At 38.6% G+C, this 24,285-nt stretch overlaps 2 protein-coding genes across 2 annotated transcripts; one reads left to right on the top strand and one right to left on the bottom strand.

Annotated features, from left to right (window-relative positions):
- The first annotated feature begins 3,511 nt into the window (after window positions 1-3,511).
- LOC103127970 (olfactory receptor 4K17) lies at window positions 3,512-4,447 on the top strand. The gene has a single exon (XM_007538848.2). It carries the CDS (start codon window positions 3,512-3,514, stop codon window positions 4,445-4,447), a length of 936 nt encoding a protein of 311 aa, XP_007538910.2.
- An 11,189-nt stretch (window positions 4,448-15,636) lies between these two features.
- On the bottom strand, window positions 15,637-16,581 carry LOC103127971 (olfactory receptor 4F21-like). Its single transcript, XM_007538849.2, has one exon. It carries the CDS (start codon window positions 16,570-16,572, stop codon window positions 15,637-15,639), a length of 936 nt encoding a protein of 311 aa, XP_007538911.1. The 5' UTR covers window positions 16,573-16,581.
- Between the last annotated feature and the right edge of the window lie 7,704 nt (window positions 16,582-24,285).

Genomic DNA, 24,285 nt, shown 5'->3' with positions numbered 1-24,285 from the left:
TGATGTTTTCACTCATGTGGAGCCCAGAGAACTGATATATATGCTTGCAAACAAACCATAAAAAAGCAAGCAAGCAAACAAATCACCCAAACTGTTTCTGAGACATGTGAAAACTATCGTGGTTATTTTGGGAAGTGAGAAAGTCTCTTTGCATAACCACTGGATTATCTCTGCCCCACCCTGCTTTATCTCTTGGACAGGAGGCAGTGATTAAGCCAAGAAGCCTATTTATAATTTAAAAGCCCTCAGGCTCCCATAGCCTACAGAGAAGAAAAAGAACAAAAGCTTTTAAGCCACTGAGCTCCAACTCAGGGATTAAAATACTATTGAAACAACTATCAATCTCCACAACTGTGAACCCTTTAATTACCTAATTTAGATACAAGTCAACCCAGGCAAGAGTGATCAGTAATTTGAAAAGTAACAAGAGAGGGACATCATAACATACTATATAAAATGGTTAAACCAACAAAAAGAAATATTGGAGAAATGAACCAGGACAAGAGTCTAGCTAAAAGCCCCCCAAAGGTTGAAACACAAAGTAATGAGATCAAAAGCCAAACACTAGTTAAAGAAATAATCACAGGAGTGAGTAACGAATTTGAAAGAATTGTCATCAGAAATGTAGAAACAACAAATGAGACCCTGGAAGAAAACACTAGTTATCTCAAGGTTATTAGAGAGCTTAAAGCTGAAATAGCTGAGCTAAGAACACAACTAGCTGAACAAGATAAAACAGTATCAGAACAGGGTAACAAAATAGAGGAACTCTAGAGAGAATAGAATAAATGAGGCTGAAGACAGAATTAGCAAGATCAAGGGCAAATTAGAAACAACTAGTAAAGAAGTAAGAGATCTCAAAAAGAGATTAAGAGATTCTGAAAACAATAATAGAGACCTATGGGATGACTTCAAAAGAAATGATATGCACATTATTGGCTTAGCAAAGGAAGAAAGAGAAGGAGGGGAAGAAAGCATTCTTCAGGACATAATAGCTGAGAACTTCTCTAATCTAGTCAACATAAAAGACATAAAAAATTCAAGAAACCCAGAGGGTCCCAAACAGAATTAACCCAGACTTAAAGACACCAAGGCACATCATCTTTAGAATGAAAAGGAATAAGGATAAAGAAAGGATCCTGAAGGCTGCAAGAGAAAAGCCAAGAGTCACCTACAGAGGAAAACCCATAAGATTAGCAGCTGACTTCTCCACACAAACACTACAGGCCAGAAGAGAATGGAAAGATAAAACTATCAAGTGCTCAATGAAAACGGCTTTCAACCAAGACTACTGTATCCTGCTAGACTAGACTGTCATTCAGACTAGATGGGGGCATGAAAACCTTCTCAGACAAGCAACAGTTGAAGGAAGCAACCATCAACAAGCCTTCCATGAAAGAAGTTCTGAAAGGTCTTCTATAAACAGTCAGACCATCATAAATACGCCATACACCAGAACACTCTAAAAATCTACAAGAATGGCATTAAAATATCTTCAATCTCTGATATCAACAAATGTCAATGGCCTGAATTCACCTATTAAAAAGGCACAGAGTAGGAAGATGGGTCAGAAAACACAATCCAACAATATGTGTCTACAGGAAACCCATCTAACTCAGCAAGACAAACACAGACTCAAAGTGAGAGGATGGAAAGCTATCATACAAGGAAATGGCCCACAGAAAAGGGCAGGAACAGCTATTCTCATATATGACATGATAGACTTTATAATACATAAAATTTAAAAAGATAGGGATGGACCTGCTTAATGTTCAGAGCTTAACAATTAATGTTCAATAACTTAACAATTATTAATATCTATGCACCCAATGAGAATCCATCTAAATACATCAAACATCCACTGAAAGCACTAAAGCAATATATTAACAGCAACACAGTCATAGTAGGGGACTTCAACACCCCACTCTTTCAAGTTGACACATCATTCAGGCAGAAAATCAATAAAGACATGAGGGAGCTAAATGAGGAGACAGATAAACTAGAACTATTGGACATTTTCAGAGTCATTCATCCCAAGAAAATGGAATACACATTTTACTCAAGTCCACATGGGTCATTCTCAAGGACAGGCCATATGTGAGGCCACAAAGACAGCATCAGCAAATTCAAGAGCATTGAAATCATCCCAAGCATCTTCTCAGACCACAGTGGAATTAAACTAACACTTAACAATCAACAAAAGATTAGTAAGAGTCCCAAAATGTCGAAGCTCAATAGTATACTACTTAACAACTACTGGGTCAAAAAGAAAATAAAGGAAGAAATCAAAATGTTTTGAGAGTTCAATGAAAATGAAGATACAAGCTATCAAAATATTTGGGACACAGCTAAGTTAGCACTGAGAGGAAAGCTCATAGCTGTACAAGCACACATTAGGAAACAAGAAAAAGCACATATAAACAGCCTGACTGTACATCTTAAAGACCTAGAAGAAGAAAGGAACCCTAAAGCAACCAGAAGGACAGAAATCACTATTGTTAGGGCAGAAATCAATAACATTGAAAATAAGAAAACTGTACAAAAGTCAACAAAAGTAAATGTTGGTTCTTTGAAAGAGTGATAAAAAAAAAAAAAAAACACAAGTAGAACCTGAACTGGAATTGGCATATTGCACCAAAGTAAAAGACTCTGGGGTGGATGGGAGGAGAATACAGGTCCAAAAAGGATGACAGAGGACCTAGTGGGGGTTGTATTGTTATATGGAAAACTGGGAAATGTTATGCATGTACAAAGTATTGTATTTACTGACAAATGTAAAACATCAATTTCCTAATAAAGGAATTAAAAAAATAAAAAAATGGAAATTCTTAAACTAGTTTGGAACAAATCATAACTCACAGATTCATTCAAAAATTAAACTTTAATCGGGTTGTAGGGGCTGGTTGATGGTGCATCCAGTAGAGGACACAGGTTACTGGGCACAAGGATTTACTTTCAAGCTCTTGGTCCCCACTTGTGCAGGAAAGCTTCATGAGTGATGAAGCAGTGTTTCAGTTGTCTCTCCTTCTCTCTGTCTCTTTCTCTCTTCACTCTGTCCTCTCTCCATGTCTTTCAACTTCTATCAAGACAGAGGAAAAAGAGTAAAATAGTCATCCAAGGCAGTGGAGTCATGGAGGTACTTGGCACCAGTGATTAACATTATGGCAAAATAAATGCATAGATAAGTAAATGAAGAAATAAGTTCTGGAGAATGCCTTTGTCTTATCAACAATTCTATCTTCTACATAAACATGAAGTTCTGAAAGATCTTAGTATATTCATTGATCTATCAAGATTAAGCCTATTTCATGAGTTCCTAGGCTGTTTAGAAGAGTCAAGACTTATTAAAAGGCTAATTCTTGAATGCTTTAGTGTTAACACAAATTAACAATACATTTCAAAGTTAAATGATATGATTAAGAGATACAATCAATAAAAAAAATCTTGGCAACTTTCATGACATTAGTATGTTCCTATTTCTCTCTACAGGTCATTCCATAACAAGCTACTCATGGAGTTCATGGAACTATTAAACCAGTCCAGAGTATCAGAATTCGTTTTGCTAGGACTGACAGACTCTGAGAACATTCAGATTCTTCTCTTTGTATTTTTCTCAGTTGTTTATGTGGCCACTGTTTTGGGCAACCTTCTCATTGTGGTTGCAGTTTTTTGTGTGTCAAATCTGAATACCCCTATGTATTTTCTCCTTGGGAACCTCTCTTTTGTGGATATCACCCTTGCCTCCTTTGCCACCCCTAAGATGATCATTAACTTGCTACGAAAGCAGAAGACCATTTCCTTTGCTGGATGCTTTACACAGATCTTTCTGCTTCACTTCCTGGGAGGAGTTGAAATGGTTCTTTTAGTCTCCATGGCTTATGACAGATACGTGGCTATTTGTAAGCCACTACATTACATGAACATTATGAACAAAAAAGTGTGTGTTTTGCTGGTAGTTACCTCCTGGTTCTTAGGTCTCCTTCATTCAGGGCTCCAGATACCCTTTGTAGTGAACTTGCCTTTCTGTGGTTCTAATGTAGTGGACAGTATTTTCTGTGATCTCCCTCTGGTCGCTAAGCTGGCCTGCACAGACACATATTTTGTAGAGATAGTCATTGTTGCCCACAGTGGGATGATCTCTTTAAGCTGTTTCACTGTTTTGCTTATCTCCTACAGTCTCATCCTGGTAGCTATCAGGAATCGCTCTTCTGCTGGGCAGTCCAAAGCCCGTTCCACTTTGACTGCTCACATCACGGTGGTGATTCTATTCTTTGGTCCATGTATCTTCATCTATATCTGGCCTTTCAGTAACCATTCTGTGGATAAATTTCTTGCTATATTTTACACTATTGTCACCCCTATTTTGAACCCAATTATCTACACGTTGAGGAACAAAGAAATGAAGACAGCCATGAAGAAACTTTGGGACATTTTTTATAAGTTCTAGAACTTAAATGAGATAAGCTATTATTGATGCTTTTAATGTCCACTTTTAAAGTCGTCCTTTTATTTATTTTGTATATGATAGAGTTTCATGAGAGAAAAAATGAGAAAGGGAAAAGAAACCAGAACACCAGTCTGGTACATGTAGTGCTAGTGATCAAACTAAGCGATCTGATGTGCAAGACCAACCTCTACCTGCAGAGCTTTCTCTGATACTAATATTTACTTTTAGGAAGTTGTTATTGTATTCATACTGAGAAACTAAATTATGAAAATCAGGCTTTTAAGTATATTTTAATACAGTATCAACAAAATTTACATGAATGGTTTTGTATTTTTAAATGATTTTGATTAATGATGTGTCAATGGAAAGTTCACTAATATAATTTTGTAAATATATGTTTTATCACTGTAGAATGATAGTACTAGTTAAAATGGAAAATAATATACACTGCCATAAAGACATTACATTTTTGTACAGTCAGAATATTTGGTTTTATTGTAGGTCTAGTTTTGGTTCTTTTGCAGTTTCCAATTCTCAAGTTAATATTCACATGCTGGGATTCTAAGAAAACACCGACTCCCAGAAAATAACCAGAATCACCAAAATAATCCTGAGAAAAAAAGAACAAAGATGGAAGTGCCTCATATTCTGACTTCCAGTTATATTATAGGGTTGAAATAATCTAAAGTGCATGGTACTGAAAAAAATGTTTATGCACAGATAAATGGAACAGAATTAAGAGCTCAGAAAAACAAAACAAAACAAAGCAAAACAAAACAAAACAAAACAAAACAAAACAAAACGGAGTTGGGCAGTAGTGTAGTGGGTTAAGCGCATGTGGCGCAAAGTGCAAGGACCAGCATAGGATCCTGGTTCCAGCCCCTGGCTCCCCACCTGCAGGGGAGTCACTTCACAAGCGGTGAAGCAGGTCTGCAGGTGTCTATCTTTCTCTCCTCCTCTCTGTCTTCTTCTCCTCTCTCCATTTCTTTCTGTCCTATCCAACAATGATGACATCAATAACAACAATAATAATAACTACAACAATAAAAAGGGCAACAAAAGGGAATAAATAAATAAATAATAGAAAAACAAACAAACAAACCCCCCCCCAAACCTTCACAACTATAGAAATGGGGCCCCAAAACACTGGAGAGAGTAAGGAGTGTCTGTTTTTGTTTTTGTTTTTTTTTTTGTTTTTTACCAGAGCACTGCTCAGCTCTGGTTTATGGTGGTGCAGGGTATTGAGCCTGGGACTTTGGAACACCAGGCATGAAAGTCTCTTTGCATAACCATTATGCTATCTACCCCTGTCCATAAGGAGCTTCTTCAATGGGTGATGCTGGGAAACTTCAGTTGAAATATGCAGATGAATTAAATAGAATCACAGCAGTAACCCAGCTCCAGTGGTTCAAAGCCTGGTACATTAGACTGCAAGTCATGAAATACATAAAATAAAATAAACAATTATCAGAACAATCCATGATGGTTGCTTTTGAAAGGTTTTTGAAGATTCTAGCACAACTATAAGGGAAATAAAAACTCCAGAAACCAGCCAATAGAACTGAAATTGAAAAGGTTTAGCATAGTAAAATGAATCATCACCAAAATAAAAGGGCACTCTACTGAACTCGAGATTTTTACACATCATACATCAATAAATGCCTGACAATAAGACTATTAAAGAGCTCACAAATCATCAATAAAACTCTACTAGAAAATGGGGAGAAGCTTGGACAGACTTTTCAACAAAGAAGATATCTTGATGGTCAAAAGAATAGCCAAAAAATACTCAGTTACTGAATCATACAAATCTAAATCAATATGTCAACAGAATGGACTATTTGGGTGATGAAGGCAGGTCTTTTGTCTGAGCCTATACTGACTAGCAGGCCACATTTGGGGATGATGTCTATTAGCAGCGCTCTGCCATTATCTCTAGCCATCTCAGCTGTGGTGGGTTATGCTTCTACCTAGCTCCAGCATGTGCAAATAAGGACCAGCAGATATTTATACCATTGGCTGGGCTTGACTTCAATGAAGTTCAGTTCTTTTTTATTTATTTACTTATTTTCCCTTTTTTAGTTGCCCTTGCCTTTTTTTAAAAATTGTTTTATAGTTATTATTGTTGTAGTTATTGATGTCGTCATTGTTGGATAGGACAGACAGAAATGGAGAGAAGAGCGGAAGACAGAGAGGGGGAGAGAAAGATAGACACCTGCAGACCTGCTTCAAAACCTGTGAAGCAACTCCCCTGTAGGTGGGGAGCCAGGGCTAGAACTGGGATCCATATGCTGGTCCTTGCGGCTTCTTGCCACCTGCGCTTAACCAGCTGTGCTACTGCCTGACTCCCATGAATTTCAGTTCTAAGTCTCAGAAGGAAGTTGTCTCACTCTTTGGGTGCCCACTGATGGCTTCAGTCCTTGTTTTGGATTGTTCTTTGTACAAGTTAAGCATTTTTCACAAACTGTAGCAGCCAAAGTTCCTAGTCCAGAAATGCATTATTGCTTTAAAATTTTTTTTGTATTATCTTTATTTACTTATAGGATAGAGATAGTCAGAAATCAAAAGAGAAGGGAGAAATAGAGAGGGAAAGAAACAGAGAGACACCTGCAGCACTGGTTCACCACTTGCAAAGCTTTCCCATTGCATATGGGGACAAGGGGCTCAACCTGAATCCCTGTGCATTGTAACATGTGTGCTCAGCCAGGAGCGCCACCACCTGGCCCCCATTATTGCTTATTTAGGAGATTATGGAGTGCAGTCTTCTCCATAGAACACTTGTCATTTAAATTTTTAAAAATATTTTATTTATTTATTCCCTTTTGTTGCCCTTGTCGATTTAAAAAATTTTTATTGTTGTTATAGCTACTGATGTCGTCATTGTTGGATAGGACAGAGAGAAATGGAGAGGGGAGGGGAAGACAGAGAGGGGGAGAGAAATATAGACACCTGCAGACCTGTTTCACCGCTTGTGAAACGACCACCCTACAGGTGGGGAGCCCTGGGCTCCATCCGGCCTCCGTTCGCTGGTCCTTGTGCTTGGCGCCACGTGCGCTTAACTCGCTGCGCTATGGCCTGGCTCGACATTTGTCATTTTCATCAGCAAAGGTGAAACACCTACCATCTATTGAGGCTTGACATCAATTACTTCACGATAGTTAATGACTTTGAACCCCATCTAAACTGGAGGAAACAGAGATTTATCCTTATTGAGAATAGCATGTGCATTCTGAGTGTGGATTACTTTTCTGGTTTCAGTGTTTTGGTCAGCATCACTATCTAAGTGTTCACAATGTCTTACTGCACATCCAAAGAAACTATTAAACAAACAGAGAGACCCTTCACAGAATGGGAGAAGATCTTCACATGCCATACATCAGACAAGAAACTAATCACCAAAATATATAAAGAGCTCAGCAAACTTAGCACCAAAAAAGCAAATGACCCCATCCAAAAATGGGCAGAGGATATGAACAAAACATTCACCTCAGAGGAGATCCAAAAGGCTAACAAACATATGAAAAACTGCTCTAGGTCACTGATTGTCAGAGAAATGCAAATTAAGACAACACTAAGATACCACCTCACTCCTGTAAGAATGGCGTACATCATAAAGGACAGCAGCAACAAATGCTGGAGAGGATGTGGGGACAGAGGAACCCTTTTACATTGCTGGTGGGAATGTAAATTGGTACAGCCTCTGTGGAGAGCAGTCTGGAAAACTCTCAGAAGGCTAGACACGGACCTTCCATATGATCCAGTAATTCCTCTCCTGGGGTTATACCCCAAGGACTCCATAACACCCAACCAAAAAGAGGTGTGTACTCCTATGTTCATAGCAGCACAATTCATAATAGCTAAAACCTGGAAGCAATCCAGGTGCCCAACAACAGATGAGTGGCTGAGAAAGCTATGGTATATATACACAATGGAATACTATACAGCTATCAAGAACAATGAACCCACCTTCTCTGACTCATCTTGGACAGAGCTAGAAGGAATTATGTTAAGTGAGCTAAGTGAGAAAGATAAAGATGAGTATGGGATGATCCCACTCATCAACAGAAGTTGACTAAGAGTATCTGAAAGGGAAACTAAAAGCAGGACCTGATCAAATTGTAAGTAGGGAACCAAAGTAAAAACCCTGTGTTGAGGGGTAGACATGCAGCTTCCTGGGCCAGTGGGGGGTGGGAGTGGGTGGGAGGGATGGGTCACAGTCTTTTGGTGGTGGGAATGGTATTTATGTACACTCCTAGCAAAATGTAGACATATAAATCACTAACTAATTTGAGAGCGGTAAAATTAATTGTATGTCTCAAAGTTTTTCAAAACACAAACTGAATCTTTTTAATATATAGGCTGTGTATTTGATATGCAGACTCTCTCAAAAGCCTAGACCAGGTAGATTAGAAGCATCCAATAGCACAGCTATATACAAGATACTGGGTACTGTACAGCAAACCCTAACAGAAGGACTTTTCAAAGTTAACCCAATTACCAAATAATGTGATGATAACATTAACTATTGATTGTCTTTTTGAACCCTAAGACAACAGGAACCTCACATCTCCACTAGAGAGCCCCTACTTCCCCCAGTCCTGGAACCCTTGGATAGGGCCCACTTTCCCGTATGCCTCTCCCAATCCATACCAAATAATATTGCATCCGCCGATCACAACCTAACCAACGCAACGATTGCCACCTCAACATGCTTCACCTCAGACTGTGTCCAGAGACTTCACGTGTGGAATGACAACCCTTCAGCTTAATTACTCGGGTGAGACCTTTCCTTTTAGAGTACACTCTAATTTCATCTCAGGTGGTTCACCTTCTAACAAAGTCCCAAAACCTAGATATACACCAGTTTCTGTGAGAGAGAGCTTATGTTCACACGTATCGATAAACTACTGCAAAATATATACCTGAAAGCAGAAGTACACTAGAGTTTGCAGTGAGTACCTCCCTAACACTTCCTCTCCACTATTCCAAGCTTTGGGTCGGTCCATGATTGCTCAACAATTTGTTTGGCTTCATATGTTAACTCTCTTTTCAATCACCAGATTCCAGATGCCATCAGGATGCTGGCCAAGCTTCCCTGGATTGAAGACCCTACCAATGTGTCCTGGAGCTCAGCTTCCCCAGAGACACACCCTACTAGGGAAAGAGAGAGGCAGACTGGGAGTATGGACCGACCAGTCAACGCCCATGTTCAGCGGGGAAGCAATTACAGAAGCCAGACCTTCTACCTTCTGCAACCCTCAATGACCCTGGGTCCATGCTCCCAGAGGGATAGAGAATGGGAAAGCTATCAGGGGAGGGGGTGGGATATGGAGATTGGGTGGTGGGAATTGTGTGGAGTTGTACCCCTCCTACCCTATGGTTTTGTTAATTAATCCTTTCTTAAATAAAAAAAAAATTAAAAAAATTCATTGGAAGGATAAATAGAGTCTTGTGTATGTGTGATATAGATGTATCTGTCTTTCTGGTCCAATTTTTATCTTATATGCATATACATACACACATATGCATACATATATGTAGATCTTTTTTCTTAATAGAGGTCTATGCACTCCTCAGCCACTAATGGAGTTCTACTTGTGTTTATTCTGAGTACTGTCCCTGTGGCTCCTATGAGGATTGAATCCAGAATCTCAGTTATGGATATATCTTGTATTCTTGCCCAAGTGTCTAATTTCTAATATAAAAATTACACATAAGGGGCTGGGTGGTGGTGCACCTGGTTGAGTGCACATGTTACAATACACAAAAACCTGGGGGTCAAGTCTCCAGTCCCTACCTGCAGGGAGAAAGCTTCACAAGTGAAGGAGGTTTGCAGGTGTCTCTCTTCCTTGCTACCCCCCCTCCCCGAGCTTGTTTGTAGGTTCTAGCTGGGGTGCACAACTACTTGAATACCCTCACCAAAGACCAGTCCTCTCTATTTGGGGGAAGGCCGTCCTCTTTGATCAAGCATGCAGCTTTGGGAGGTACATACATGGAGCGGTGAGGGAGGAAGGGGACACCCTCCTAGCCAGCCAGATCAGCCGAATCAACCCTGGCGATCAACGGGGTGACAGATGTCGCAGCCAGATCGCCTTCACATCCCTCTCCCTCCCTTCTTGATATAGGCTATCTCTACCAAATAAATTAAGATAATAAAAATAATTAAATAAAATTAAAATTCCACATAATATTTTATTAGGTCAAGAGTAACCTTTTATAGTATTAAAACTGTATGAAAGCAAACAACTAGTGTACTTGATCCTATCACATTATGTGCAATTGGAAGCTGTTGATTATGTAAAATGTTGTATAAATTTAATAGAATTGTTAACTGAGACACTAGCTTGAAGATGATACCCTGCCGAGTTCAAGTCTTTGCTTCAAGATAAACACTTTAAACCAGTGGCTGTTAGATGGTGTTATATCATCTATAGATAAAATATATTTTCAGGGCCAGGCAGTAGCACAGCTGGTTAAGCACACATATTACAGTATATAGGGACCTAGGTTCAAGTCCCTGGTCCCCACCTGCAAAGGAAAAGCTTCACAACTGGTCAAGTAGTGTTCAAGCAGGTGTCTCCCTGTCTCTTTCCCTCTCTACCTCCACCTCCCTTCTAAATTTGTTTCTATTCAATAATAAATAAAAAATATTTAAAAAGATAAAAATACATTTTCTATAAGTCAAAGGGATGGAGAAAATGGTTGCACAAAAACGCCAATTGGAATATCCATACACACCTGTACTCATCATGTGATATGTACAATGGCCAAGATTTGGAAACAACCCAAGTGCCCACTGACAGATGAGTGGATAAAGTGTAGTATGTACTTACACTGGAATACTACTCTGCTTTAAGAAAAGATAAGATCTAGCAGCTATTAAGAACAATGAGCCCACCTAATCTGACCCATCTTGGACAGAGCTAGAAGGAATTATGTTAAGTCAGCTAAGTCAGAAAGATAAAGATGAGTATGGGATGTCCCCACTCATCAACAGAAGTTGAGAAAGAAGAACAGAAAGGGGAACTAAAAGCAGGATCTGATTAAATTGAGAGCAGGGCACCAATGTAAAAACACTGTGGTGAAGGGGAGGGTGGACACTGGGCTTCCCGGCACGGTGGAGGATGGGGGTAGGGGTAGGTGGTGGGGATGGGACATAGTCTTTTGGTGGTGGGAGTGGTGTTTATGTACAATCCTATTAAAGTGTAAACATTATATAAACCACCATTTAATTAATATGAGAGGCGAAAAACTGATGATATGTCTAGAACTTCTTAAAACACAGACTGAGTCTTTATTTATTTATTTATTTATTTTATTTATTTATTCCCTTTTGTTGCCCTTGTTGTTGTTTTTTATTGTTGTAGTTATTATTGTTGTTGTCGTTGTTGGATAGGACAGAGAGAAATGGAGAGAGGAGGGGAAGACAGAGGAGGAGAGAAAGACACCTACAGACCTGCTTCACCGCCTGTGAAGTGACTCCCCTGCAGGTGGGGAGCCGGGGGCTCGAACCGGGATCCTTACGCCGGTTCTTATGCTTTGCACCACCTGCGCTTAACCCACTGCGCTACAGCCCGACTCCCAGACTGAGTCTTTTTAATACATAGGCTGTCTTGATATGTTCTCTCCCAAAAGCCTAGACCAGGGAGAACAGAAGCAACTGACAACACAGCTATATACAAGATGCTGGGTACTATACCCCAAACCCTATCAAAGGGACTTTCCAAAGTTAACCCTATCACCAAATAATGTGATGATAACAATAATTATCCGTTGTCTTTTTGAACCCTAAGACAACAGGAACCTCACATTTCCACTATAGAGCCTATATTTCCCCCAGTCCTGGAAACTTAGGGTGGGGCCCACTTTTCTGCATGCTGCTCTCAATTCAAATAAAATAATATTGCATCCGTGGATCACAACCTAATCAACACAACGAGTGCTACCCCAGCATGTGTGATTCACTTCAGACTGTGACCAGAGACTTCAGGTGTGGAATGACAACCCTTCAGCTTCATCATTCGGGTGAGACCTTTCCTTTCATACTATTCTCTAATTCCATTCCAGGTGTTCCACTCCCCAATAAAGTCCCCAATATAGTCCAGGTGCCCTGAGATAGAGCATAGGTTCACCTGTGCCCATAAACTAGGGGAAAAATATATACCTGAAAGCAGAAGTACACAAGAGCATGCAGGGAATACCCCCAACACTTCATCTGCACTATTACAGTCTTTAGGTCCATGATTGCTCAACAATTTGTTTGGCTTTTTATGTTAACTCTCTTTTCAGCCACCAGGTTCCGGATGCTGACCAGACTTCCCTGGACAGACAACCCCATCAATGTGTACTGGAGCACCACTTCCTCAGAGCCCCACCTTACTAGGGAAAGAGAGAGGCAGACTGGGAGTATGGACCGACCAGTCAACGCCCATGTTCAGCGGGGAAGCAATTATAGAAGCCAGACCTTCCACCCTCTGCAACCCACAACGACCCTGGATCCATACTCCCAGAGGGACAGAGAATGGGAAGGCTATCAGGGGAGGGGGTGGGATGTGGAGACTGGGTTATGGGAATTGTGCTGAATTGTACCCCTCTTATTCTATGGTTTTGTTAATGTCTCCTTTCTTAAATAAATAAAAAAAAAGAAAAGATAAAATCTTGTCTTTTGCTACAACATGATGGAACCTAAGGGAAATACGCTAATTGAAACAAGTCAGGTAAAGAAAATATTACGATAATCTGAATCATGAATTTAGGAAACAAAACAAGTGAACAGGTACAGTGAAACACATACACATACAGTGAAACACATGCACGTCTATCTCTGCAGATCTCTGGTGACTATGGTGGATGAAGGGGACAAAGGGAGAGCACTGAAGAGGATAGGTCTATGATGTGGGCCAGATGTGAAATTGTACCTCTGAGATCAGAGTCTTATATTTTATTGTCTTCAATTTTAAAAAGGAAATAAATCAATTGATATTTGAAAGATTGTTTTTTCAAAAAGAAATCTAGCATCTTTTATCTTGGATCTCAGTGAATATCTTTTGAAGTTTCTGCTTTATGCTTTTGAAATTTTAACATCTGTCAGAGTGAAGAAGAATGTACCTTTTGGTGGATATAGCATGAATTTTAACATACCTAATTTTCTGGCTGTTTTTCTGTTCTTTGGGTTTCTCAAGTTAGGAGAGCATCATTCAGAAGGAATAAGATCCCCCATTTTTGTCTTCCGTTGGATAAAGACAGCATTGCTCTTTTCCTAATGCAACAATGAAGAATAACTCAATGTGTCTCTAATGGGTTAAGGGTTCACTGAGGCACCACTTGGTGATTCCATGGTTAATAGTAATTTTAGAAGGGCATATGTAGCAACAGAATAAAAGGGACATTTTAATCCCATGCTCTTAACAGTAGTATATTTAATGGCCAAGATTTGGAAAGAACCATAGTGTTGAATAATATATAAATAAATAAGTTTTGATATACATACACAACAGGAAATTACTCATCTGTAAGAAAAGATATCTTTTCTTTTGACGAAACATAGAACTGAGGGATCATGGTAAATGAAATAAACCAGGAGAAGGTCGAATAGCAGGTCACATCATACATAAAATGAATCTATCTTAGGGTGATGTGAAGTAGTACCCTGTGGTGACAGACTTGTAAGTCAATAAAGTGATTTTGTAGCCTTTTAACCAAGATCTCAAATTTTTGTACATTAATGAATTCTCTCACTGTGAAAAGAATACAGACTGGGGAGAAAAATGGGTGAGAATAAAGAATACGTAGAATGGGTAATATTACTATCAGTTAGCAGTAGAGTGATGAAACAGCTCACTTAGTGTTGCTTTACCATGTGGACAACCCTGGTTTGAACCCAGGCTCCACTGCATTGAAGGACAATTAGCAGCAATGTTGCTCTTACAACTTAGCCCATTTAATTTTATTTTTGTGATACTGAAAGAAGTCATCACTTAAAGACTCTGGTGGGTCTGAATTGAAGTTAAGTGGACACTAAATGTCTTTAAAGGGAAGACAACCTCTGCAGTCATTATTTTCAAAGAAGATAGTCCTCTACTGCTCTGCCAACATCTGTCTGACAGTTTATCTTTGGTTTCCTAACATGCTGAGTATATAATGTACCTTCTAAAAAAGAAATAGTAGCCTGGATTCCTCCCCTTCAATTGTGGCAGTTTTAAATAATAGATTTTACTGAGCCCCAGAGAGCACCATATCATGATAGTATCCCAATTACATATAACTATATGAGTAGCCCGTCTTTTGCCTCTATCTACTTGGCAATTTTTAAATACCTTAACAATACTTCCATAAACTAGATTCTATATAAATTAATTACAATCAAATTTGTCAGTCTTCTTCTGAGGCAACAAAATTTAAGTAACTAAAAGTTGCAGTAAAGTTTTTTTTTTTTTTTTCGTAGTCTGGGAGGTGGCGCAGTGAATGGAACATTGGATTTTCAAACATGAGGTCCTGAGTTTGATCCCCAGCAGCACATGTACCACAGTAATATCTGGTTCTTTATTTATCTCCTCCTTCTTTCTCATTAATAAATAAAATCTTTTAAAAAAAGTTTTCTTTTAGGCTGGAACTTGGTACCTGCCAAACTCCACTGTTTCTAGAGGCTATATTTCTGCTTCTCTCTCTCTCTCTCTGTTTCTCTGTCTTCTTGGTAGGAGGTGAGACAGAGAGAGACAAATTCTTGCAGCACTGATCCACCACTTGTGATGCTCCCTCCCTTTGTGTGAAGTCTAGGGGCTTGAACCCAGTTTTGTCTACATGGTAATGTGTGTACACTACTGGGTTAGCCACCACCCAGCTCTAACATATTTGATGGGCTGATATCAGACATCTACTAAATAAAGTTTACAGTTCATTTTTTAAATGTGCACAGGAATGTTATATCTACACTGTTCAAAATTATCATAATTCAAAACATAAATATTATTAATCCAGTAGTGTTGTTGTTTACTGAAATAGCCCAATTATATTGAGCTTGTATTTGTCTTAATAGTGAACATAATGATACATGATGTACAGAACTGGTGGAAATCTGTTCAGTGAGGTAGAACTATCTAAATACAACTATGCCAAGTGTCAAATGCCTACAAAGAGATATATAAAAGGCTGATGAATATATAGATTTAGAAATCTAAAACAAGATCTAGTTAGCAAAACTTAACGTAGGGTCCCCGTTTGCTCAGTCTTTTAATGGCCACCTTTATGTCTTTGTTCCTGAATGTATAAATAGCAGGATTTAATACAGGAGTGATAGCAAAGTCAACAATGAACAGGTATTTATCAGTTGTTGATGTGGGGAAAGGCCATACATAAAGAAACATGCATGGAGTGAAAAAAAGAACCACTACAGTGATGTGTGCTGATAAAGTGACAAAGGCCTTGGACAGGTCTCCTGAAGAACGCTTCCAAACAGTGACCAAAATGAAGACATATGAAAGGAGCAGCAGAAAGAAAGTACCCATCGTCATGAAACCGCTGTTGGCAGCAACAATAAATTCAAACTTAGCTCCATCCAGGCATGCGAGTTTTATGATCCTGGGGAAGTCACAATAAAAACTGTCTATTTTATTAGGACCACAAAAGGGCAAGTTTACAATGAATGAAAACTGAGACATAGCATGGATTATGCCTGTTATCCAGCCAGTGATTACAAATGAAACACACATTTTAGGGTTCATGATGTTCAAGTAGTGAAGAGGCTTGCAGATTGCTGTGTACCTATCAAATGCCATGGCTATAAGCAACACCATCTCTACTCCTCCCATGATGTGGATGAAGCATATCTGTGTCATGCAGTTTTGGAAAGAAATAGTTTTATATTCCTTTAGAAGGTCTGAAATCATCTTAGGGACTGTGGTAGAGGAGACACCCATATCAATGAGTGACAGGTTTGCCAAGAGGAAGTACATAGGAGTATGTAAGTGAGAGTCAAAAATTACCAAAAACAAAATGAAGAGATTGCCCAGGATGATCCCTAAATACATCAAGGAGAATAGCAGCATGAGAAAAACTTTAGTTTCCCAAGAACTAGAAAGCCCAAGTAGCACAAACTCAGAAACTACAGAGTTATTTAATCCATCCATTGAATGAAAAAAAAGAGTTGGTTTTTCAGATCACCTGAGGATAGAAAATGCGAAAAATCAAAATCAGTGACTTGAAAGTAGACTTTCTATTTTTTTTCAGTTGAGAGGTTAAAGGTTTACAGTACAGTGACTGAAGTATGAGTATAATTTACCACTTCACCATGACAGGTGTCTGCAAAACACTCTCACCTCCAGCTCGGGTTCTTTCCATCATCCTGCATCAGATGCTCAAAGCCCCCTTTCTTCAAAGCCATCTCCCTGCCCTCCTTACCCATTGCCCATTGAGTCTTTTGATTTGGTGTAATTTTCTACCTTTATATTAGTCTGTCCTATGAGTTTATATTCTAGAGGAAGAAATTATTACAATGTGCAAGGACCCAGGTTTGAGCCCCTGGTCCCCACCTGCAGGGGGAAAGCTTTGTGAGTGGTGAAGCAGTGTTGTGGGTGTCTCTCTCCCTCTCTATCACCCTCTTGATTTCTGACTGTCTCTATCCAATAAATAAAAATAATTAAAAAATTAAAAAAGAAAATCGAATGAAAAAAGAAAATAGTAATGATCAGAGAGTGATAATATAGAAAAATAAAATTTATGAACAATTTAGTTGGTTAAAAGGAATTACCTCTCTTCTTGTTCTATGTTCAAGTGGTTTTCTTTTTTTCTTTCTTCCTTTCTTTCTTCCTTCCTTTCTCTTCTCTCTTCTTCCTCCGCCTCTCCTCCTCCTCCTCCTCCTTTTTTATTTTGCTTGTCAAATATGTCTGGATGCGTTCATTAAGCACTTAACTACATGTCATTACCTGAGTACTCAGCCACTAAGAACTCTCACCTTTACCTTTCCAAGCATAACCTCAGTTGTTTATTTGAAAACTGAAACTAATAACTATACTTGCCAGTCAAAAGAAATGCTGGATTCTAAATACTGCATATAATAATCACTTAATAGCATTATCTTCTCTGATATTCTTGTAGAATTTGATACTGTTTACTATGCCTTTGCTCCTATGACTAAGTCTGCCTTTGATTTCTTATCTTCTATAAAGCCATTCCCATCTCATTTATTGACAATAGAGATTCCATTTTTCTAGGTAGTGGGATAAAATATGTTAATTTCTGGAAAGAGTTGGCCATATCTCATCTTGAGAACACTTTATATGTTTTTTATGTTTTTTTGTTATCTTTATTTATTTTATTGGATAGAGAAAGCCAGAAATTGAGAGAGAAGGGAGTGATAGAGACAGAGAGACACCTGCAGCCCTGCTTCACCACTTGTGAAGCTTCCCCCCCTGCAGGTGGGGACTGGGGCTTCAGACCCGGGTCCCTGCATACTGTAACATGTGCGCTCAACCAGGTATGCCACCACCCAGCCCCCTTATATATTTTTTATTGTTCTTGTTATTGATATAATTGTTGTTGGATAGGACAGAGAGAAATGGAGAGAGCAGGGGAAGACAGAAAGGGGGAGAGAAAGACACCTGCAGACCTGTTTCACCACTTGTGAAGCGACTCTCCTGCAGGTGGAGAGCTGGGGGCTCAAACCGGGATCCTCACGCCAGTCTTTGTGCTTTGTACCATCTGTGCTTAACTCGCTGAACTACTGCCCAACTCCCTATGGTTTTTCTAAATTAGCTATTCTATCCCTTTTCCCCTTGTCTTCAATTAGTTTAAGATAGCACATACCCAGAAGTCTTCAATGGGATGTAATCCAGTGTCATCTGTGGAGGGGTTTATTTCCCAAATTAAAGGACAAATCATCATGTGGAAATGTGTTTTTCTGCTTATTTTTTTCCCTGAATTTGATGGTATTCCTAAACATAAAATATCTATGAAATTCTAAAGTTTGTTTACTATGAGAAATAGAAAGGACCTAGAACACCAAATGCATTTTGAGTTATTAATAAATACTAAATAATTGTTATATATTGACTTCAGGAACTAGACCTACCTAGGGCTTTCAGATTATTAACCGTAGTTACGAAGTATATCAGAAGACTAATTTTGCATGCACTTTCATATGTTATAAGATAGAATAACAAAGGTAAATAAATGCCATTTTATTGGCATTTTATCATAAAATGTTTTAATGGGTTTCTTATGAATCTTGTGCAAAGACTCAATACACATCATTAACAAAGACAGTAGAATTATAAGAATATTTTGTGGGGGCTGATGCAGTGGTGCACCTGGTTGAGTGCATATTTTATAATGCTCAAGGACTCAGATTCGAGCCTCTGGTCCCCACCTGCAGGGGGAAAGCTTTGCCAGTGGTGAAGCAGTGCTGCAGGAGTCTTTCTGTCTCTCTCCCTCTCTATCTCCCTTCCCTTCTCAACTTCTGTCTCTAGCCAATAAATAAGTAAAGATAACAATAAAAATGAAAACAAAGATATATTAAAAAGAATATTTTGTTACCCACCATACAATTTTAACTATGAGAATAAGACCAGAAGCATATAGAAGTGTAGAGAATGAGAAAAAATCATTCTAATAAAGTAAGTTGCTAAAACAAAGGGAGGAAATGCAAAGATAAATTGTGGAGAGCAAAACCTGAGAGTAATATGACAGAACCAGATGCTAACACAGATTTTAATGTAATTAACTTTTATTGAGAAATGTTGCTTTATTAGATTATTGTCACAGAGCTGACATCTCTCCCAAATAGATATCAGCACACATCTCCCACCACCAAAATGCCATCTACCTCCACCATAGGGCTTCAGCCCTCTAGCCCTCCTTTATTCCCATCCTGACCACCCCTTTAGAAATCTCAGATCTGCCAAAGTTAGTCATGGGTTCATTAATGTTTCACCTACCTGCACAAGTCTAGGTTTCTCTGTCAGAAGCTTCAAGAGACAGGGAAATAGAGAACATAACTACCCTTTAGATACATCACTGTTATAAATAGTTCTTAACCATCAGGAATGAAACCAATTAACTAATATCTATTCAATTACTGACTTTCTATAGAAACTAGATCCTTCATCAACACTTACTTTTCCCAAAGGTCAAGTGTCACGAGATACAGAGAGAGTAATGGGAAACTGAGCAATTCAGTGTGATGAGCAGTGATTATTTGATTCTGACAGTATAGTTGCAATGATAAATTTTCATTGAATTGTTAAAAATTACAATAATCACTGTTTAACTATGATGCTAAAGACCAATTACTTCTCATTTTAGAATGATATTAATTTATTTATCTTGGATAGAAAAAGGAAAATTTAGGGAGAATAGGAAGATATAGGGAGAAAGAGAGAAAGAATAAGGGAGAGAGGGAGAGAGGGGAAGAGTGAGAGAGGGAGAGAGATCTACAGCATTGTTTCAGCTGCAGGTGTGGACTGAGTACTTGAACTCAGTCCTTGAACACTATAATGTGTGCTTTCTACCAGGTATGCCACTACTTGGTCCCTCACACAGTAGCTTTACATGGAATCCTAGAAGCTTGGATGTGAAAAAAAGTGCTGTACTACTACTCATTCTTAATGTGTTTTGATAAAAAGGAAATTTTGTTTATGAATTAAATATACACAGTTGGTTTTTTTTCCTCCAAAATCTTTACTATCCATTGAACAGAATGTTCTACATAGGGTTTCATTACAGGGTTGTTTTAATAATCTTTTTTATAGTTGTTGCATGGGATTATTTTAATAAATAAATTATTCCTAACTTAATTAAAGGAAAGATAAACTGCTTAACTGAAGTGAATATATATTCTGGAGAAATTAGCTCCAGGGTTTCAGTTCTCTATGGTCAAAACAAGTAAGGTTTTATGACAAATGTATTGACCAAGTTCTACCTCCTGCCATGGTAATCACTATAAGCGTGCTCTCAAGGCCATAGCTCTGGGTTGAATATATATAAATATAAATATAATATATATTATACAAATATATATTATATACTATATATTATGATTACATATAACATATATAATATAAATAAATATATTATATATAAATATAAATATTTAATTCATGTGTCCCACTTATGAGTGAAGTGATCCTATAGATGTCCTTCCTTTTCCCTCGTCCCTCTCAGATAAAAGAAATACTTGATAGGACACCAAAGTAAAAACCCTGTGGTGAGGGGTAGACATGCAGCTTCCTGGGCCGGTGGGGGTGGGTGGGGGTGGGTGGGATGGGACACAGTCTTTTGGTGGTGGGAATGGTGTTTATGTACACTCCTAGTAAAGTGTAGTCATATAAATCACTAGTTAATTAATATGAAAGGGGGGAAATTAATTGTATGTCTCGAAGTTTTAAAAACACAGACTCTTTTTAATATATAGGCTGTGTATTTGATATGGGGACTCTCTCAAAAGCCTAGACCAAGTAGATCAGAAGCAACCAATGGCACAGCTACATACAAGATACTGGGTACTATACAGCAAACCCTAACAAATGGACTTTTCAAAGTTAACCCAATTACCAAATAATGTGATGATTACATTAACTATCCATTGTCTTTTTGAACCCTAAGACAGCAGGAACCTCACATCTCCACTATAGAGCCTATATTTTCCCCAGTCCTGGAACCTTAGGATAGGGCCCACTTTCCCGCACGCTTTTCTCAAATCATATCAAATAATATTGCATCTGCCAATTGCAACCTAATCAATGCAATGATTGCCACCTCAACATGCTTCAGCTCAGACTGTGTCCAGAGACTGCACGTGTGGAATGACAACCCTTAAGCTTCATTACTCGGCCACCAGTTTCCAGATGCCATCAGGATGCCGGCCAGGCTTCCCTGGATTGAAGTCCCCACCAATGTGTCCTGGAGCTCCACTTCCCCAGAGACCCACCCTACTAGGGAAAGAGAGAGGCAGACTGGGAGTATGGATCGACCCGTCAACGCCCATGTTCAGTGGGGAAGCAATTACAGAAGCCAGACCTTCCACCCTCTGCAACCCACAACGACCCTGGGTCCATGCTCCCAGAGGGATAGAGAATAGGAAAGCTATCAGGGGAGGGGGTGGGATATGGAGATTGGGTGGTGGGAATTGTGTGGAGTTGTACCCCTCCTACCTTATGGTTTTGTTAATTTATCCTTTCTTAATTGAAAAAAAAAACTTGATTCTCTCAGGTGTTCTTTAGAACCTCTCGTCTCTCATTGATTGTGTAAAAACAGAAGCTCCTAGGCACAAAAGTTCTAGGTCCTGATGATCTGGGGTTAAGAGTACTCTGGTAATCTTTCACTAGCATTTCTGTCTCTCTGGAAGTACAGACCAAAATCTTTTATGGTGTAGAAGGAAAGAGTTCTGGCTTCTCTGATCACTTCTCTCCTGTACAGTGATGGTTGATCCATACCTTCACTCTGTCTCTATCTTTCCTTAGTAAGGTAAGACTCTGGAGAAGAGAGGTTCTGGGACACATTGGGGAGGTTGTCTGTCTTGGGAACTCAGAGCGGGATCTAGCATCAGCTGCAACTTGGTGGCTGAAAGGCACTAAGATATAAAGCAGGACCAAATGCTGAATAAACAAGGTTGAAGTGTAGACATAGAGCCATTAAGAATAAGGAACTTAGGGTGGAGGGAGGCTAGGATATCTATTCTGGTGTGTTCTGAGGAACCCAGGACTTTAGTAATCTTTGCTTGAGCTTGATAGCTACCATGAAGGTGGACTAGAAATACTGTCTAAGAGGATGCTTAATAATGAAGAATAATCACAACCACCCTGGATCCATACTCCCAGAGGGATAGAGAAAGGGAAAGCTATCAGAGGATGGATGGGATATGGAGACCACGTGGTGGGAATTGTGTGGAGTTGTACCCCTCCTATCCTACGGTTTTGTTAATGTCTCCTTTCTTAAATTAAAAAAAAAAAGAATGAAGAATAATACTTGAAATCTGGGTTAGGACAGAGAGTGGCTTCCAAATTTGAAAAGATATATAAATACAACGAACTAATTACCACATTGACCTGATCTGGGGCATATATATATATATATATATATATATATATATATATATATATATATATATTTGTATTTAGCACAGGAACCTGGATAACCTATGGTTTCCTGTCAGTCTGAGCTTACAGCCCATGGTTACAGTTGAGAACATTCTACACATTACAGGGCCAGTCCTGCACACATTACAGGGCCAGTCCTTCTCAAGTGGCAGAGTAGGATAACCCAACCTCCCTTCAGAATATGGATCAGTCCTTAACATTACCTGTTTATAATAAGGGTTAGGGTCTGGAGAGGCCCTCAGAAGGACTAATCAGGACATTCCTGATGGAAGTGACCAGTGATGGTACAGAGAGAAAGCCGCTAGAAGTCTAGGACTGTTGCATCCTTGTGGGAATTCAGTGATTCCCTGAGTAGGACTTGAAGTGATAAGATGGATTGGTATTGGCCAAAATGACCATAATTAAGTGAGTCAGTCTCCTGCCCTTTTCAGTTTTTGTAGTTTTCATTGTCTGACAAGCTTAAACTCCCCCCCGCATTGTTAATGCCTTAAATACCATTTGTTGCATGGAAGCTGGTATTCAGTTTAGAGTCTAGCCTTGAGTTGGAAAGCAAATAGACCTAGGTAGGTTTTTTAAAGGGGTCTAGGCTGACCTTTTTTTTTTTTTGGCATTTACTTGTTTGTAATTATAATAAAGTTTGTTTTAGGGACAACAATTGTCCTTTACTTGGATACATAGTTCAGAAATATCTCTTGGGCAATTACATACTGTGTTTCTTCTAAAACTTGCCACATGTTGACAATAATGCTGCTGCCTTGTCAGAAGAGTAAAAAAGATAGAAAAGTAAACCTTATTTATTATTTCTTATAAAATTATTTGAATAGCTAGAGTGAATGAAGGAAATGGATTATTGCTAAGAGAGGAAGATGTCTATAACTCAGTAATAAATACTTAGTTGAAGCAATTATGATGCCTTCTTTAGGACATTCTGCTAGGTTTCCAAGCTTATTAGCTCTAGTTACAGAAGACTGTTAGTCACTTTTACTTTAAAGTATAGAATTGCCCCCAAATTATGAAGATTTGAACACATGTAGATAGTATCAAAGGCCCTACTTTATATCTAGGTTCTGTGACTTATTTGGAAAACACACAAGCAGAAATGGAATTGGGCAATTGTTCCTTGTTAGGAACTGGCAAAAGCAGTTGGCAAGTTGGCATATCAGAATGGGCAGTTCTGAAGATAATGCACAGAATAAAGGCAGTAGCAGCATGATTTAGCATGGTGGCATTGTTAGTATCAATTTAGTTGAGACCAACAGTAGCAGTATTATAATGTAAGGGATCAGGAAAAGACATACAAAGACATACAAGTAAAGGCCCTGAGGTTCCAGGAAAGGAGAAATACAGATTTTTAAAGAGGAAAGGCCCCATGTAGTCTTATAAGGAGTTCAAAATAACAATGGTTAATTATAATTATAACCAAGTTAGTTAAGAACTTATTTTTCTTTGATAACCCAATATTTAGACATAACTATGACATACTTGACCTTACCATGATTTATGCAATTTTAGGATATCTGTAAATAACAAAATGTTAGGCACTGATAGTACCAAATTACTTTGATCTATTAAGTCTGATATTGAAAGTACCTAAGGTAAAAAAGAAATGAATTTTTAAAAAACTTAAAAAAATTTATTTATTTATTCCCTTTTGTTGCCTTTGTTGTTTTATTGTTGTAGTTATTATTGTTGTTATTGATGTTGGCATTCTGGGATAGGACAGAGAGAAATGGAGAGAGGAAGGGAAGA

Source organism: Erinaceus europaeus, chromosome 16, assembly GCF_950295315.1.
Source record: "Erinaceus europaeus chromosome 16, mEriEur2.1, whole genome shotgun sequence".
Taxonomy (NCBI): domain Eukaryota; kingdom Metazoa; phylum Chordata; class Mammalia; order Eulipotyphla; family Erinaceidae; genus Erinaceus; species Erinaceus europaeus.
Note: the sequence above shows the minus strand (reverse complement) of the source record. Positions and strands in the feature narration are given on the sequence as shown.

Excerpts from the sequence above, each read along its gene's own strand:
- LOC103127971 (XM_007538849.2), bottom strand. The coding sequence starts at position 16,572 with ATGGATGGATTAAATAACTCTGTAGTTTCTGAGTTTGTGCTACTTGGG.
- LOC103127970 (XM_007538848.2), top strand. The coding sequence starts at position 3,512 with ATGGAGTTCATGGAACTATTAAACCAGTCCAGAGTATCAGAATTCGTT.